General features: G+C 27.6%; 2 protein-coding genes across 4 annotated transcripts; one reads left to right on the plus strand and one right to left on the minus strand.

The window, feature by feature from the left end:
• Positions 1–312: 312 nt before the first annotated feature.
• Positions 313–5,828, minus strand: LOC132939641 (uncharacterized). Its single transcript, XM_061006924.1, has 6 exons — positions 5,608–5,828; positions 5,214–5,336; positions 4,205–4,352; positions 1,821–2,820; positions 684–849; positions 313–597 (listed from the first exon to the last, which is right to left on the minus strand). The coding sequence occupies exons 1-6, from the start codon at positions 5,619–5,621 to the stop codon at positions 432–434; spliced, it is 1,617 nt and encodes a 538-aa protein (XP_060862907.1). The 5' UTR covers positions 5,622–5,828; the 3' UTR covers positions 313–431.
• A 4,550-nt stretch (positions 5,829–10,378) lies between these two features.
• Positions 10,379–15,463, plus strand: LOC132939591 (E3 ubiquitin-protein ligase CHIP). Of its 3 annotated transcripts, none has more exons than XM_061006849.1 (8): positions 10,379–10,641; positions 11,510–11,673; positions 11,759–11,957; positions 12,038–12,165; positions 12,238–12,363; positions 12,417–12,473; positions 12,542–12,658; positions 13,846–15,463. In XM_061006849.1, exons 1-8 carry the CDS (start codon positions 10,572–10,574, stop codon positions 13,978–13,980), a joined length of 996 nt encoding a protein of 331 aa, XP_060862832.1. In that variant the 5' UTR covers positions 10,379–10,571; the 3' UTR covers positions 13,981–15,463. The 3 variants fall into 3 exon arrangements, with proteins under 3 accessions (XP_060862832.1, XP_060862834.1, XP_060862833.1); XM_061006851.1 differs by having other exon boundaries at positions 10,380–10,637; positions 13,846–15,462; XM_061006850.1 differs by lacking the exon at positions 10,379–10,641 and adding an exon at positions 10,661–11,073 and having other exon boundaries at positions 13,846–15,460.
• The last annotated feature ends 1,334 nt before the right edge of the window (positions 15,464–16,797 follow it).

The following is a 16,797-nucleotide window of genomic DNA, read 5'->3' on the forward strand; positions in this document are numbered from 1 at the left end:
AATAAAATGAACAGAACTACAGAAGCCCAATTTGTAATAACAGATTATATACTTAAATTAAATCATACTGGTTGGGGAAGCTAATAAACAAAATAACATAGATATAAAAGAGAAATTATGTGGCCATGTAGGTAATTTAAAATTATGATATTGTATTAAATATATGTAGGATGTAACGGATGTTACACTAGAAAAGAATGAATGAAAAATATATTTGTATCATATATTATTATATGTATAAAAAAAGTATTTCTTAGTTTTAAATACTATGACAAAAAAATAATAAGAAATGTAAAATATTAAAACACAGCCTTAGATTATTACTAACTCATTTATATCAAAAATAGTACAGTTACACAATTTATGAGTACAAAATAATATTATGTATGATAAATAAATGTTAATAATATAATAAAACAATTGAATTCAAATCAATCACCTTTTTTATCCCAATCTGCAGTTTTTGGCAAAATTATACTATCCACACTGAAAAATGAAACGGAACTTGAATTTACAATGGCCCATAATGTAGGTATATTGTCATTAGGATTTGAAATATTGATATCATATATATTTGGAAAGCATTCCAAATCATCTCTAAAAAAGTTATGCAAATATGACCATTATTAAAAAAATATCATTGTAAGCATAACATTTTATTAGGAAATAATGTACTATCATACTCGAAAACAATAACTCTAAAGTCCGGCGCAGGTCTCAATGTTTTTGGAACATCATTATCCGGATAGTAAACATCATAATGCACAGAGTGCTTATTATTGACATTTTTTGTAGACTCTTTATGAAGAGTTGATGGTTTTATCGCCAATAGTTTCTGCCTAATGTGACCTAAATTGAAAGACAAGTCATATTTTAAAACAATATAAAATATTTAAAAGTAATAAAGTACCTTATTTTAATACTTAAACATTAAGAGGATGCCACACCCGCATGTGTTGTCTCTGTCTTACAAACGTGTAACATACCAAATTTACACTCAGAAATTCAAGTTTTATGCTGTTAGCTTAAAAATTAGAGTGAATCGACCTATTATGAAACTTGATAGTAAGAATATTATCTGTGTTTTGTTGGAAGTTTTTTTACGATACTTCAGTATTTAAGTGAGTTATGAGCATTTTTAATTTACATTTATTATACACGCCTATAACTTACTTAAAAACTGAATTATTGTAAAAACACTTCCAACAAAACACAGATAATGTTCTTTAAGCTAACGGCATAAAACTTGAATTTCTGAGCGTAAATTTGGTATGTTATGCGTTTGTTAGACGGAGACAACATATGGGGTGTGGCGTCCCCTTAACAATTTTCTTAGGGTTAGAATGCGTTAATTAATAATTCTTGCATGTGTTGTAACTGTTTTATAAACATACAATATAGAAAATTTCAGTTTAGCAGAATTAGTTTTATATTGCTAATTTAAACATTACAGTAAATTTACCTATTACCTAATTTAAAAGTAAGAATATTATCTGTGTTTTCTCATTTTCTTTTGTCATTTTTGTTATTTTATGTTAAGGATATATTTAAATTTTAATAATTGACATATTTATAAATCCCTTTAAAAGTAAAATTTAAAAAAACTTACGAGATAATATTCTTACCTTTAAATTTGACTATAGGTCAATTTACGGTAATATTAAATGTTACTTCACAAAATAAGCTCTGCTGAAAATTTGCTATAATATAGTATGTTTGTACGACAGAGACAACACATGCATGCATTTCGCACTCTTAACATTTCAACACGCTAAAAATATCAAGAAAATTGTATTAATTCAACAATTAAATAGTATTACTTGGTACGTTTAAATGCATGTTGAGTAGTTCTTCTTCAGGAATAGCATCAGATAGTGTAGATTCTGGTAGTTTGCTGTCAGGTTCATTTTTTTCTTCTCTACTCAAATTTACATTTTGTGTTAAATTTGTTGCAAATCCTTCATTAATATTTTGAATTTTTTCATTGTTTTCACCATCAAGCAATTTATTAGTAAAACTAATTTTGTTATTAGATGCAGAAAAGTTATTTCCAGTACTCAAGCTGACTAAAGAATTAATTTCCATAATTTTGTTATTTTTTGAATCTTCACAGTCTTGAATCATGGTCAAATTTGTTGTACTACTCAATGAACTCAAGTTTTTAGCATTAATTGAAGTGGAAGCTGTCATAGCCAAAGTATTAAGTGACTGATCTTTTTTAATTTCAGTAAATTTCAATCTTTTAATTCTAGGCTCAAAAATATTTTCTTCATCAGATTTTATAGTTTGTGGAATATTTTTCTCATAGACAGGATACATTCCAATAGGTTGTAATTCGTACACTATGCTTTCTTTTTTCAAATTTTCTGAAGCAGTTTTTTCTTCAAAATACTTAAAATCAATTATTTCAACACTTCCAGAAATTACAGCTAGATTGTATGAATAAACATCATAAAATGGTTGTACGTTTTGTGGCATATAGTGTGATTGTGGTGTAAATATTATCTTACAATGAGTTTTGAGTTTAGGAGAAGATATTTTTTTTAAAACTTTAGGAGAATTTTCAGTCTGTATAGACCTATAATTTGCATTCCTTCTTTTTCTTTTAGTTGACAGATCTGGAAGTTTTGATACATCTTTAGAATCATGTGTATTATTTTTTAGCTTGTTGTCATGTTTAAATACCCGAAATCCTAATTTAACCAAATAACCATAGGTTCTACATTGTTCAAAAGTACAACCACTTCCTGCAGCCAACAATAAAGAAAATGCATTTTTAATTGACAGTTTTCTTTCATTCCATTTTAGTAACAAACATTTCTGAAAAGAAAATTGAAATTAAAAAATTTAACATAAAGGAACATTTTGTGATATTGTTAACATTGAGATATAGTGAAACTTTCATATAACAAAATTTTTTGTTTAACAAATTGTTTTTGAGAACTATGACCTACATTGTTAATCATGCGTAAATTCTATATAACAAATTCCTCTAAATTACAAATTTTTTTGTTACCCATGAGACTTTTATATGGAAGTTTCACTATATTAACAAATTTAAATTTAAATAACTAATAACTTCAGTACATATACTTTATTCATGTTAAGAAAGAACCTTGACGGCTGACTTATATGCAATGACATAGTTTTATTAAGAGGATGTCATATCTGCATAATATGGTGTCTCCATCTTCCACGCATACAACATAGCAAATTTATGTTCACCAGTTCCAATTGTGCGGTGTTAGTTATGATAGTAAAGTGAATTGACCTATTGTTATACTTTTAGGTAAGAACATTATCTGTGTTCTCTCAATAGGTTTTTTACAATATTTTAATTTTAAGTGAATTATGAGCATTTTCAAATATTAATATTTTACATACTCATAACCCACTTAATAATTAAAATATCATACAAAATCAAATGAGACAACACAGATAATGCTCTGACTTAAAAGTTTAAAAACAGGTCAATTCACTCTAATCAAAACTAACAGCACACAATTGGAACTGGTGAACGTAAATTTGCTAGGTCGTACGTGTGTAAGACGGAGACAACACATGATAGTACAATGTCCTCTTAAATGTCAAGTAAATAGATGTTTGACTCGTTGGAGGTGACAAACGGGTGTTGCCTGACAAAAACTGGTTGCCAACGAGGTTCCATCTTAAAGTGAATATGTGAATATTTAGAAAATGTTTCTACAATCATTGAATTAAGTTCAGCATGAATTAAATTTAGATAATTTTAAATTTGTATAGTTTCCCAATTTTAAAAATAAGTTACTTAAGTTAGTGATTAGTAGTAATTATAATATAGTTTATGTACTTTCCTATACAAAAATAGATATATGTGAAAATTAGCACTTGCGTGACAAACCATGTGCATTGATTATTTAATTATTAATAGCATAGTTTATAACACAAGAGTAAATTAAGATAAAATTACAGTAGTCTAGACTAGATAACTCAAATTGTTTTCTTGCTCCTTGAAATGTTTTCAAGTTGTGTTTGAGTTATATTACTAAAACTAAAAAAAAAATGACAAATTTATGATTATTCCCTTTAATATTTGAGTTATCAAGACTTGGCTGTATAAAAAAAAATACAAAAAATAGATGTAGCAATGAAATATAATTTAATTGAAATATTGAGTATTTTAATTAAAATCTAGTCATTTAATAAACTTAAAATAAACAATTACCATTTCTAGCAAGCACAAACATTCTTCTGGATATAAATACAATGACTTATTCAAAGAATGTGAAAAATTTTTGGTAAGATTTTTTGTAACTTTTGTTAGTTTTGCTAACTTCAAATCGTCATTCCATTCAGCTTCAGCAAGTGATGCACTTAAAACAATATAAAATATTAACACTCTGACAAAATTGATAGGTATCATCACAGTTATTTGATACGCATCTTCCGCTTTTTACTTCACCTATATTGTAGTTTTACAGTTATAATTGGCTGTCAATCATATACATACATAATATGTATATGCGTATATGTATTTTTCAACCAATCAGAAGTGGAGAACTATGATTTGGGACAGAGGTGAAGGAGATGCCATACTGAAAAAGCCACTATAACTGTGATGATATCTATCTATTTTGTTATGATTAACACAACGAGGATAAATAATTAATTATCATCACATAAAATAATGTATAAAGGTCCCCACAACTGCAGCGGTGGCGGTGGCGGTGAATTGATGCAGGACACATTTCACCGCTCACCGCGGCGGTAAAACCAAGACAATAGAATTTAACGCCACCGCCGCAGTGTGTGGGGACCTTAAGGTTTATTAATGCTCGGCATGGATTCAGAAGCATAAGGAGATTAAGCCCCATCCCTTTTGTATGTGGTATATCAAAAATACTCGATATCCATACGTTTAAAATATACTTTATTATAATTGTTAATATTGTTATCAAATTTTTCAATATTATGTAAAATTAAATATTAAGGCAAAATTTAAAAATTTAAAAAAATAGATCTTTAGCTAAATTTTACTAAGGGAAAAATATTATCATATAATTCTAGAACTGTAGGGAAATTTAAAGAATTTGAACATGGTATGACTAGAACGAGAATGATTTATAAGATCTATGTTTACATAGATGGGTATTATCCACGCCCCCTTGTTATCAACAAGTGGGAATAATTGACACTCTACTGAGTCTACTGTAATTAAATTTTTCTAGAGGTACCATTTTTCAATACGTGGTTGTTCTAATATCCGTTTTTTGATGGATAGTAGTTGATTGACATCATCAACGTTACACTTTAAGCTGCTTTCACTGATCAGTTTGTGTTGAGAACCAATAAATAACCTATTGAAATAACAAAACCATAATTAATAAAATAAAATATTTTACTGCAAATAAATCTATGAAACGTGTTTTTATTTATTAAAAATAAATAAATAAGAAAATGTACAATCAGTAAAATTTAAAAAATAAGTACACTCATTTTGGTATGTAATACTGGGATTATAATAATAAAAAAAAACTGGATGATTTGATGGGGTGTCCAGGGACATAAAATGTTTGACATTTTAAATGATTTCGATAAACTAAATTGGTACATTGGGTTTTGATTTACTTGTCAGCATCCATTGTTAAGCAAATTGTAGTTTGTACCCAGCACGGTACTGTTACTGCACACCACAATTCGAAAGTTGAATATTTATTTCTTAGCGGTTTTCAAAATAATAACGATTGAGCAAAATGTAAAATAAAAGCGTTTAGTTTTACTAGTTTTAGATGTTTGTGAATTTGTGAATCGTGAGCTTTATAGTATCATAGTTATTAGAATGATAATTTGTCTAGTTATAAGAAATTCTGTTTTCTGATAAGTGTTATCAATCAATGCAAACAACTACACAGGCGTCTAGAGCAGTAGAGCACGGACTAAAATACAATACAATGCAATACAATGTATACCAGCTATTGTTTTTAAATTGTATTACATTTTTATTCGGTATAAAAAGGAGTTTTTTTTTTTGTTGCCCCAGGGCAGAAAGTTCCTAAATTCAGGTTTAATAGTTACAACTGGTAAGTAATAAGTATACTATATTCACGTTAAGAATGAACTACTCGGTCGACCAAAATATACGTTGTTTTTTTCAGTCCGCTGAGAAAGAGCTGCAGTTTTGTATATTATATCTAAATCAATTATTCTTATAAATAACGATTTAAAAACTACCCCTCTTAATCTAAACAACTTATTTTATTAATATAACATTATATTATTATGCAAGGTCATACTGTAGTATAAATATATAATATATAAAGTGTCAGATAAAAAAGTACTATTAGGAAAATGGCAATCTTAACAAAAACTGCATATACCATTATAATACCACAGAATAATTATACCAACCACTTTAAATTAATAAACAATTGTGGTATCGGATATATATTATACATATATATATGTATTGTAAATTTTCCGTGTTAAATAAAAAGTATTACAGCACCGGTAGTATATCAGCTACTTACTACCTACATACCTAGCTTACTAACTACTAATTTATATCATATGATATTAATCTTAAAGCTGATAAAATGCAAGTCCCAAGGTAGATTATTAGATTATATCTACACAATGCAGATTTTTAAAAATAATCTTCGCCAAATAATTGTTATTAATTGTTACAAAAAGGATTTTTGAATCGTGACTGCCAGAAAAAATGTACAACTTAAAATGCATTTTTTTTATATACAAATAAATAATAATTTTGTTTTTAAAATGATTTTTTTTTTGTATAAAGAATTTTCAATAAATGTCAGTACTCTGTAGTTTGTTTTAATAATTATAATTTTTACGCAGCTAAGGTATATTTCTGAACAACGCAGTAGGTGTCTACAATATTGTAAAATTGTTCAGATAATTTATATTTGTTGTCAATGTTGTCATTAATTGTACAGTGATTGTTGTACACATTACGAATTGTATAAATAATAAAACAAATCTATCTACTTTGCGATCTGTACAAAAATCATTGCACTCATTGAGAAATAATAATGTTAAGAGGATTCGATACTGTGATTTTCTGTTTTCGTTTAACACACGCGCGACATAGTATTTTAGACGTGTTTTTTGCCAAACATTCCAATTGATCTATTGAAGTGATAAGAATTCTGAAAACCTATTTGAATTCGTCGTCAAGTCTACTTGAAATCGACTTTCCCAAATTTTTGATATTATCCCCCAAATTCCAGAAAACGTCATATTAAAAAAAGAGTATTTAAACATTTTTGTATTTCAATTTGGGAAGTTGATTTCAAGTAGACTTGACAACGAATTCAAATCTGTTTTTGGAATTCTCATCACTTCATTAGATCAATTGATATGTTTGGCAAAGGATCCATCAAAAATCCTATATGTTGCGCGTGTGTTAGACAAAAACAGAAAATCACGGTATGGAATCCCCTTAATGTGTAACATATTATATTATATCATAACTTATATAAGACTTGTTAAGTAAATGGTAAAATACTAAAATCAATTTATTATGTAGATTTTAGGTAAAATATTATGACTGCAAGAGTGACTAAATCCTTCAAATCTAAGTCACTAAATAAAATGTTATAAGTATTAGCCGCCATCCATGCAGGCGCTATATCCGCTCGGTTGCTCGACGCTCAAGTTTGGATGTTATTTATATCATCAACAAGATCTTACAATTCCCAAAGTTTTCCAAAAATTTTTATAGATTTTTTAACGTTATACGCACAGTAGATATTTTGAACATTTCGCTATCATTTTTTTACCCTTTTTCCATTTAAAAATGTATATTTCAACCGTAAAATACGCTCTACGGAATAACGATCCTGTTCTGGTTGCATCAACCAAATTTGATAATTTTTTTTTTGACCAATAGAGGGTAATATTCTACAGGCCGCATCGAACTTTATTTTTCAATATTTTAATCTCAAACTTTATAATATGTCTTCAAAAATAATACAATTTCATGTAGTGAAAGTTTAATGAAGTTTTCCACATTTGAACGTCAAGCAGTAAGTATAATAATATCAAACGACAAATATCTGAAAGCAATATTAACGAAATGCCACCTAAAATAATAAGAAAACAACTTCGTAGTTTAGGAAACGATACACAATTACTGACTAATGATATTTCATATATTCGTAGAAATTTATATAATAAAAAACCAAATATCACCCACCACTTCCCAAGGATATAACCGGCCCGAACGGGTAAAAAAAAACAGCTTTCTTCGTTCGCAACCACATATTATCTACTTACATTTTTTTATGGTAGGTACCATTTTTTTAACTAGGTAACATCATTTTTAAATATAATATAGCAGATATTTTATAAAAACAATTGTATACCTATATCAGTTAAAGGCTACAAACTATTATATGACAATATTTATATTGATAAACAAAAATATTAGTACCTAGTTTATTAGGATATCTTCTTTTTTTTATTTTTGAAAATATATCACTACATTATCAATAAATGAATTTTACCTGATTCATCATTTATAGGTTATAGCCCCCCATACGCCCTATATACTCTATTACTCTTATATAGGTATACGATATATTAAAAATTTAATATTATCTTAAATTATAATATATTTTTTTTTTATTACTTGCTTACCGGCTCAAGTTTTGTCTGTTTATTAAACATACCAGAAATTATTTTCTATTCTTGAGCAGTTTGCGGTAATTTTATATTTTTAGTCGCACCACCCATTTATTTTTTTAAGTCATATTTTGCATTTTTGCCCAAATTTAAAGATTAATGAAAACACGCTTCACGAAAAAAATAAATTTTAATTTAGGTACAATAAAGTACTCAGTTAAATTAACAGAATACGCAGAATAGTTGAATCATACACGACTGTCGCAAGTTAACTGAAGTCCGTGATCAACGATAATTAATAAGAGTGCCAATCAGTTGTTGTGTTTAGAATTTGTATTAATTTTAGATTTTTGAAATTTAACTATACGAGATTATGATACTAATTATTATTAGTGTGCAAACAACAATATAAATATTATGTTCATTTTCCTTCTCAAAACACATTCACACAAACAAACATAGGTACATAATTAAATACATACCCATACATACAATGTGTACATCCCCGCATACGTCTAAATATAAATATATTCCAACTATCATTCTATCAACTATAGTAAAAATGTATCATTGTGATAATAATTTCTTAGTACATAATATAATATTTTCTGAAAATATTATAAAATAGGCATGTTTTTGCGTTAATAAAATATAATAATGGTAAAACGGCAACAATTGGGCACCGGCCCATCTGGCAGATTTTAAAATCAGACAGGGGCAGATGCCCACCTTGCCACCCCCCCCCCCCCCCTCAAATGACGCCACTGCATAATATTATATGTTTGAAACTGAATCTGAATGAATCCATCAACAAAATCATCGACTTCAATTTCATGACAAAAACTGCTTAAACTTTAACTTTCAATTGGGTTTCACTTGAGTTTGACTCTGATCTGTATAAGAAACTTGCTATACAGTTTTTGATATTTAAAAAAAAAGTACAAGTCCGAGATCCCTAAAAACGGAGGCCCTATCATGTCTAATGGTAAATATGACTGTATAAAATAAGTATTATTTAATATTTAGGTATTACCATTTACCAAACATCTAGTGGTATTCAAGGTAGGTATCTTTTACCGCATATTTAGTGTTATATTATGGTCGACCATGAATCATAACAAAATAAATAGGTATGAATTTCAAAAATCACGATACACAACTAATTAAATTTCAGAGGCTTAGGATGGACGTAGACAATGCCTTATTTGAGGTAATATAGCCATATAGGACGAGAACACGGGCCGTGTTGAGCATACTTCTTACTTATATTATGGATCAATCCATATTGTAATTTGTATTGGCTATTAACTATTTAACCCTTAGATCATATAATATGGATGTAACTACAGCGGCGAGTCATCGAATTAGGTGATCGATGTGCGCAAGCGCATTGCAACTCCTCGCATGCTCATATCAACCACCTAATTCGGCGACTCTTCGCTGATATCGGCAACGTTTTTTTGTATTAATTTAATGGGATGAGGCTCCATCCATAGTATATTATGATCTAAGATTTAACCACGAACCACGGCTTTAGATAGAGCCTATCCAAAGCCGTGCCACGAACTACAACTATGTAGTAGTCCGTGTATTTAACCTATATATAAAACAATAGTCATAGATAAATAGTTATGTTGGTTTCTAAACATAGATAGCGTTTCGTCACTTTCGTTGTCGGCATCCTATCAAGTTGGTAGTAATATCCGCGAATTAAGCTATATCTTAATGCGAGGTAATAATATCACATAATCTTTAGTAGTACCAACCGCCAGGCCATAGTCGAAGGTTCAAGTAGACCTGACGTGTGGCTGTGACGCTGTGTGCCTGTGTAGTGTACTATAGTGTCTAGTTTGTATTAATCTTTTTTCCATGGTGTATGTGTATACAAACAAGGCACAACATTAGTACATAACAAGTTACAATATATTTTCTATGGTTACAACTACATGGGCACAGGGCACAGATTATATTATCATATTATACTCTGTGAAACAAATATACAATTTTATATAGTAGGTAAAAATAATAATATATTGTAATAGACAGTAGTCCATGATAGCAATTATAGCCAATATTATTATAATTCCTATAGTATAAATATTGTACTGTGCCTACAGGCTATTATAGTCCACGGGTGATAGCATAACTTCATAATATCAATTACCATTTACTGATTACTATTCAGTATTTTAGATCTATAATCATAATTCATGGTGCGAGTGGATAATAGATACTATTATACAATATACAGTTCTATTCTATTATAGAAACCATAAATTATATGTCCGAGCTATTTAATGTCAAACAAATAGGATGATTGATTCTTATTTTTATTTGGTTCAAACAAATTAAAACTTTGTTTGCACAATGAGTTCAGTCTTATGACATATCACCGAATTATATCATCTATAAACCATCACTGGAGGCTACTTATTGTTTGAACATCATGTAAGTAATCCATGATCTTGTACATTTTTAATACCCGTCTGTTGGTTAGGGATACTAAATTAATATTTTGTTACTCAAAATATGTAAATGTTAGTTCCGTTATTCATGAGCATTTGAATTTCTCACAGTCTATATTGCTACCACGCATTGCTACTTATTGTTTCTATGTGCACATATGATCAGAATTAAATGGTTTATTAGTATTCAATCATTTAATATTAATGTTACATATTAATTGTTAAATAAAAATTGATTACATTCAATGGCTCTCTAAAATTTAATGGACCAATCAGGGGCCACTAAATCTAGGGACCATTAGCTCACTTTTGATTCATTAAATGTTTAGTGTAACCCGGCAAAAAACAATCATGAATTCATGACCTCAGACCTTATGCTGGAATATTAACTATATAATAATGACTAATATTATTTTCAGTTGTTATTGTTTTATCCAGTTTTCTTTCTAAAATGTTTAAATTCAATACGTCTAATAAACATACTACTAACAGCCAAACTGATAAGGATCTTAAGGAAGAAGGTAATCGCTTATTCAGTTACAAACAGTATGAAAAAGCTATTGAATGCTACAATAAAGCGATTGTAAGTAAAATCAATTCTTTAAAATTGTTGTCTTTTTGATTAATATTGATTATATAATTAGTAATTACATATTTTTCCTTTACAGATAAAAAATCCTGTTATTCCTATATACTTTACCAATAGAGCTTTATGTTTCTTGAAATTAAAACAATGGGACAAGGCATGTACAGATTGTCGACGTGCTTTGGAAATGGACTTCAGTTTCATAAAAGGTTGTTTTTTTTTGGGGATTGCGCTTATTGAGTTGGGAAGTTATGATGAAGCCATAAAACAATTACAAAGAGGTAAGAAAGTTCAATGTAAATTTCTTCAAATTATAATACTAAGTATTAATTTGAATAACATGTACAATGTTTATTGTTAGCACATAATTTAACAAAAGAAAAAAAAGTAAACTATGGTGATGACATTACAAGCCAACTTAGAAGAGCTCGTAGACTGAAATGGGAGAAACAAGAAGAAGTGAGACAGAATCAAGAAATAGAACTTTTGGTGAATAAAATCAATAAAATCAACTCCCAAATGTATTATTTAACATAAATTAATTATATTTTATTAAATTAGTCATACCTGACAAGACTAATGGATGATGACATGGCTCGTAAAGTCGATGAAATTAAAAAACCATCAGATAATGAAATCGAAATTGAAGATTATGATAACGGTGTTATGGAAATTAAAAATCAAAGTGTGAGTTTGACTTATAAATAAATTGTGTATATTATACTGCATTTAATTTTTAGGAGAAATATCTTGCTGAACTACTTACCATATTTTCTAAGAATGACGACAGACGGAAGGTAATATATTTTATATGCATAATGCATAATGTAATATAATTTCATTGAATTAAACATTTTTTTATTAGAAACGTGAAGTACCAGACTATTTGTGTGGCAACATAAGTTATGATATTTTACGTGATCCTGTTATCACTCCAAGTGGTATAACTTATGATCGAAAGGATCTAGAAGAACACTTAATGGTAAATTAAAAATATTTTATTAACTTTATTCATTATAATGAACTGGTCATTTTGTAGTAAAATTTTTCATAAATGCCTACTCTTATTTAGATGGTGCATGATTGATTATTTTTAATATGGCTCTGATAAGATAATAAAATATTATTTCTGTAATTTTGATTTTGCTACAAAATAATTTTTGACATTATTTAAAGAAGAATACTTGTTAAATATGTATTTATCGTATCCACTTAATGAAATCGTTCTTCTAATAAATTATTAATTTTTACACAGTATGGATGATAATTTTACGGATAGTCATATGTATACTTTATAAAAAATATAGATTTTTTTTCATAAACAGGATTTTTAGACATTGTAGAAATTTCTTCACAATATGAATATCCATATCGCATAAATATATTCATCATTATGGTGGAATAAAACAAAAAAAAACAAAAAAAACAATAAAACTGCAACCAATACAAAGGATTTTTTTTACATAATATATTATTAGAACTAATTTTAACTTCATTTATAGGAGTTTTGAAAAAATTATATATATAATATCATTGATTATAAATACTATAGTTCGCTCACTGGCCGGTATTTACGCGATGCGAAATATTGACGAAAAATGGATGTGGATTAGTTTCTTATGGACGACAAGCGCTCCATAACAGCCACATCCTTTTTTCTTCAATATTTCGCATCGCGTAAATACGGGCCAGTGAGCGATCTATAGTATTTATAGTCAATGATAATATACATGTGTAAATTTGTATTATTCACAGATATGGATAATTTTTATGAATAGATGCAGCATATTATATATTATCATGGCTAAATATATAGGTGTGATACGCAGGTGTCATGGCCGCCACTGGCAGTGAATTTTATCACTTTGATTTATTTGCTAACAAAACCAAACAAATTATTAATTTCTTAGCTAAATAAATCCAAAAATCACTGCCAGCTGAGATTCCTTTCCATGCTAAAACATGCAATAATTGTACGTGCGCAGCCCATAACAAAAATGCGTCTCAATGATGAGTGATCATACCTATATATTTAGCCATGTATATTATATTTAAAATTGTTGAACAATTTTACATTATGAACTACATTTTTTTTATCTACAATATATAATTATATTCAATCAACTAATAAATAATAAGTAACAATACTTTCAATTTTATCATTACCAGAAAGTTGGTCATTTCGATCCGGTTTCACGCCAGCATTTAACTGTTGATCAACTTATTCCAAATTTGGCATTAAAAGAAGCGGTTGAAGCATTTGTAATGGAAAATGAATGGGTAAATTATTATTGTACTTTGTAAGCCAAGCTTATTAAAGATTTTATTAAATAATGTATACATATTTAATCTTAATAACTTCTTAACCTTTTAAATAGTTGTCAATAGTAACTTCTTACGTTAGAATATGTGTACCATTTGTGATTATTATTTTTCTAGTTAAATTTCAAACTAAAAAAAAAATTTAAAAAATAATTATTCAGCTTATTTTTAGCCATTTAATAATTCAGAATGTGGTGTTATATCTTAAACTATTTAATGCACATTAATTAAAATAATATAAATCTTTATTACAATTTGTTTGTTAAAATTTGTTAATAAAATTGTATAATATGGACATGAATTATACAAGGCCAGAAATTGTACTATTTCAATTTAATTTTTATTTTATAATTAAAATTATGATGGAAATTAAAAGCTATAAATTTTCATGTGGTTTGTATGATCATTATTTTTGTATCAAGATACAAAGAGTAATAGGTAATAAAATGTATTATTATTTAAATGTTTAAATTAATATTTTAAAACACCTACATATTTTATAGGATAGGTATAAGAATTTTGAATTGTTTAATATTTTTAGACTTAATCAGATTTTATTTTATTTTTACACATCTTTTTTGTAAGTCAGTATTTTAAAATTAAAATATAATATACTAATATTACATTTTTTGTTTGACTGTATAATATTAAATCTAAGTATTTATATTATTATTTTATTTTTTAATACATAATCTGTAAGTTAATTTGTATTCGTTTATAATCAAGTAAACTATTTAGATCTTAATACATTTTAGATTTTAAGTACCTATGTATCTACTTATCAATATCATAATGAGCACGAGCAAACAGTATGTTAAATATTTCAAAGGTCTAACTTCTTACATTTATTATTGTACACTCTTGTAAAAAAAAAAATGTGAATATTTTTTATTATTTTATTCCATCACATATACAATAGTATTGGTTATGTTATTTATGTCATGCATATTGTCTATAGATTTAATCAAGAGCATGGATTAAAAAATTATTGTGATAATATGAAATATGTTAAAACATTTATTTACTTTTATTTTTTAATACATTTACAGTTAACTTTATCTGTATAATAATACTTAAAATATATATTATGTGAAAAATACAAACAGCTTACAATATGCTAAATGGTCAAGTTGTATGTGTTGTATCATAGTATTCTATATTTATATCTGTGATTACACTATAGTTAAATTTATTATATAATTACAGTGTTCCACTGTGTCATCTTCATGTTTTGTGGACACATTAGTTCATAGTTTTGAGCTTTGTTCCTGGCCTTTGTGTATGAGGTGGATGGAGAGTATGAGACAATATTTCAACTTAATAATATTATGTAGCCATGCATGTATGTTTGTGTTGGCACAGGTATTACATTTAGGTGGCTGGTTAGTAAGAAATATATTTCACAAGAACAGTTTTTACTATCGCATAAGAAATGTACTGAATGTAATATGAACACTAAATTTGACGAGCGTCTCGGGAGCAAAATTGCACCACCAATCAGAATCGTTCACATTTGTTATCACTATTTGTGGAAATCACGTTTCTTATCATCCTTTATAAAAATTATAACGTGATAATATAATAATCATCAATCATACAGGTTAATGATGGGTACTTTCAATTCATTTTAGTGAACTGATTCATGTGATTCAACTCATTAAAATGTCATTGAATCACTGAATCAATTCATTATATTTACATTTTATAACTGTGACTAATATTTTAAACTTAGGGGCTAATAAATATTTATATATAATTATAAAATCAAATTGACAAACGTAAAGTATAATATTAAATGAAAAATGAATCACTGTCACTCTGTATTATTTATGTGTTAATATGTTATATTTATTTACATTGAAAATACAAAACATAAAATGTTTAATATGTTGTGGTTTTTTGCCTTTAGTTATATTTAATAATTATTATACCAAAAACGATTATTTATTTATTTTTTATTATTTATAAAATCATAAAACAGAACAACAGTATGATTTGTTGAGTACTAAAATGAGATTGAAGACAGAATATCTTTTTGTAAATTTATTACAAATATTTTAATGTACCTAATACCTATTTATTTAATGATGACATATTTTAATTTTACTGTAACTATTATATTCTATTTTTTTATATATATATATATATATATTATTATTATTTATCATCTATGATAAGAAACGTGATTTTCACAAATAGTGATAACAAATGTGAACGATTCTGATTGGTGGCGCAATTTTGCTCCCGAGACGCTCGTAAATTTGTAATAATTTTACTATTTAAAAAAATAAAAGTTGATAACAATTTTAGATGTATTTTTAATTTATTGCATATTGAGATTTAACAGCAATTTAATATAAAGGCCCAAAGCTATCACCAACCCAGCCCGACAGCGGCCTGTCATTACAAGGGGGGGCGGGCATATGTATTTTGTTTGAAAAGTATTTACTCAAAAACGTATTCGTTTTGATATCAACCCTTGTCCCTTTGGAAAGGAATTGTATTTATTTGAAACATATTTTTCCGAAAAGTATTTGTTTGGAACTGTATAATAATATTATTACATTTCCAACGAAATATTTTCCATTAAAAAATATTACTGCGCAAAAGAAGATTCCGGACAAGATATTGTTCAGTATATTATCATACCTATAGTATATTACAGTAGGTCAGTACTCAGTAGGTGTAATACCGTGTACATCAGTCTACGGTACTAGGTGCCTACCAAAAGCGTATTTATCCAGTGCCTATGACATTTTGAATTTTCCAAAAAATTACGTTTCCGGCCGAATTTATTTC

Source organism: Metopolophium dirhodum, chromosome 2, assembly GCF_019925205.1.
Source record: "Metopolophium dirhodum isolate CAU chromosome 2, ASM1992520v1, whole genome shotgun sequence".
Lineage (NCBI taxonomy): Eukaryota > Metazoa > Arthropoda > Insecta > Hemiptera > Aphididae > Metopolophium > Metopolophium dirhodum.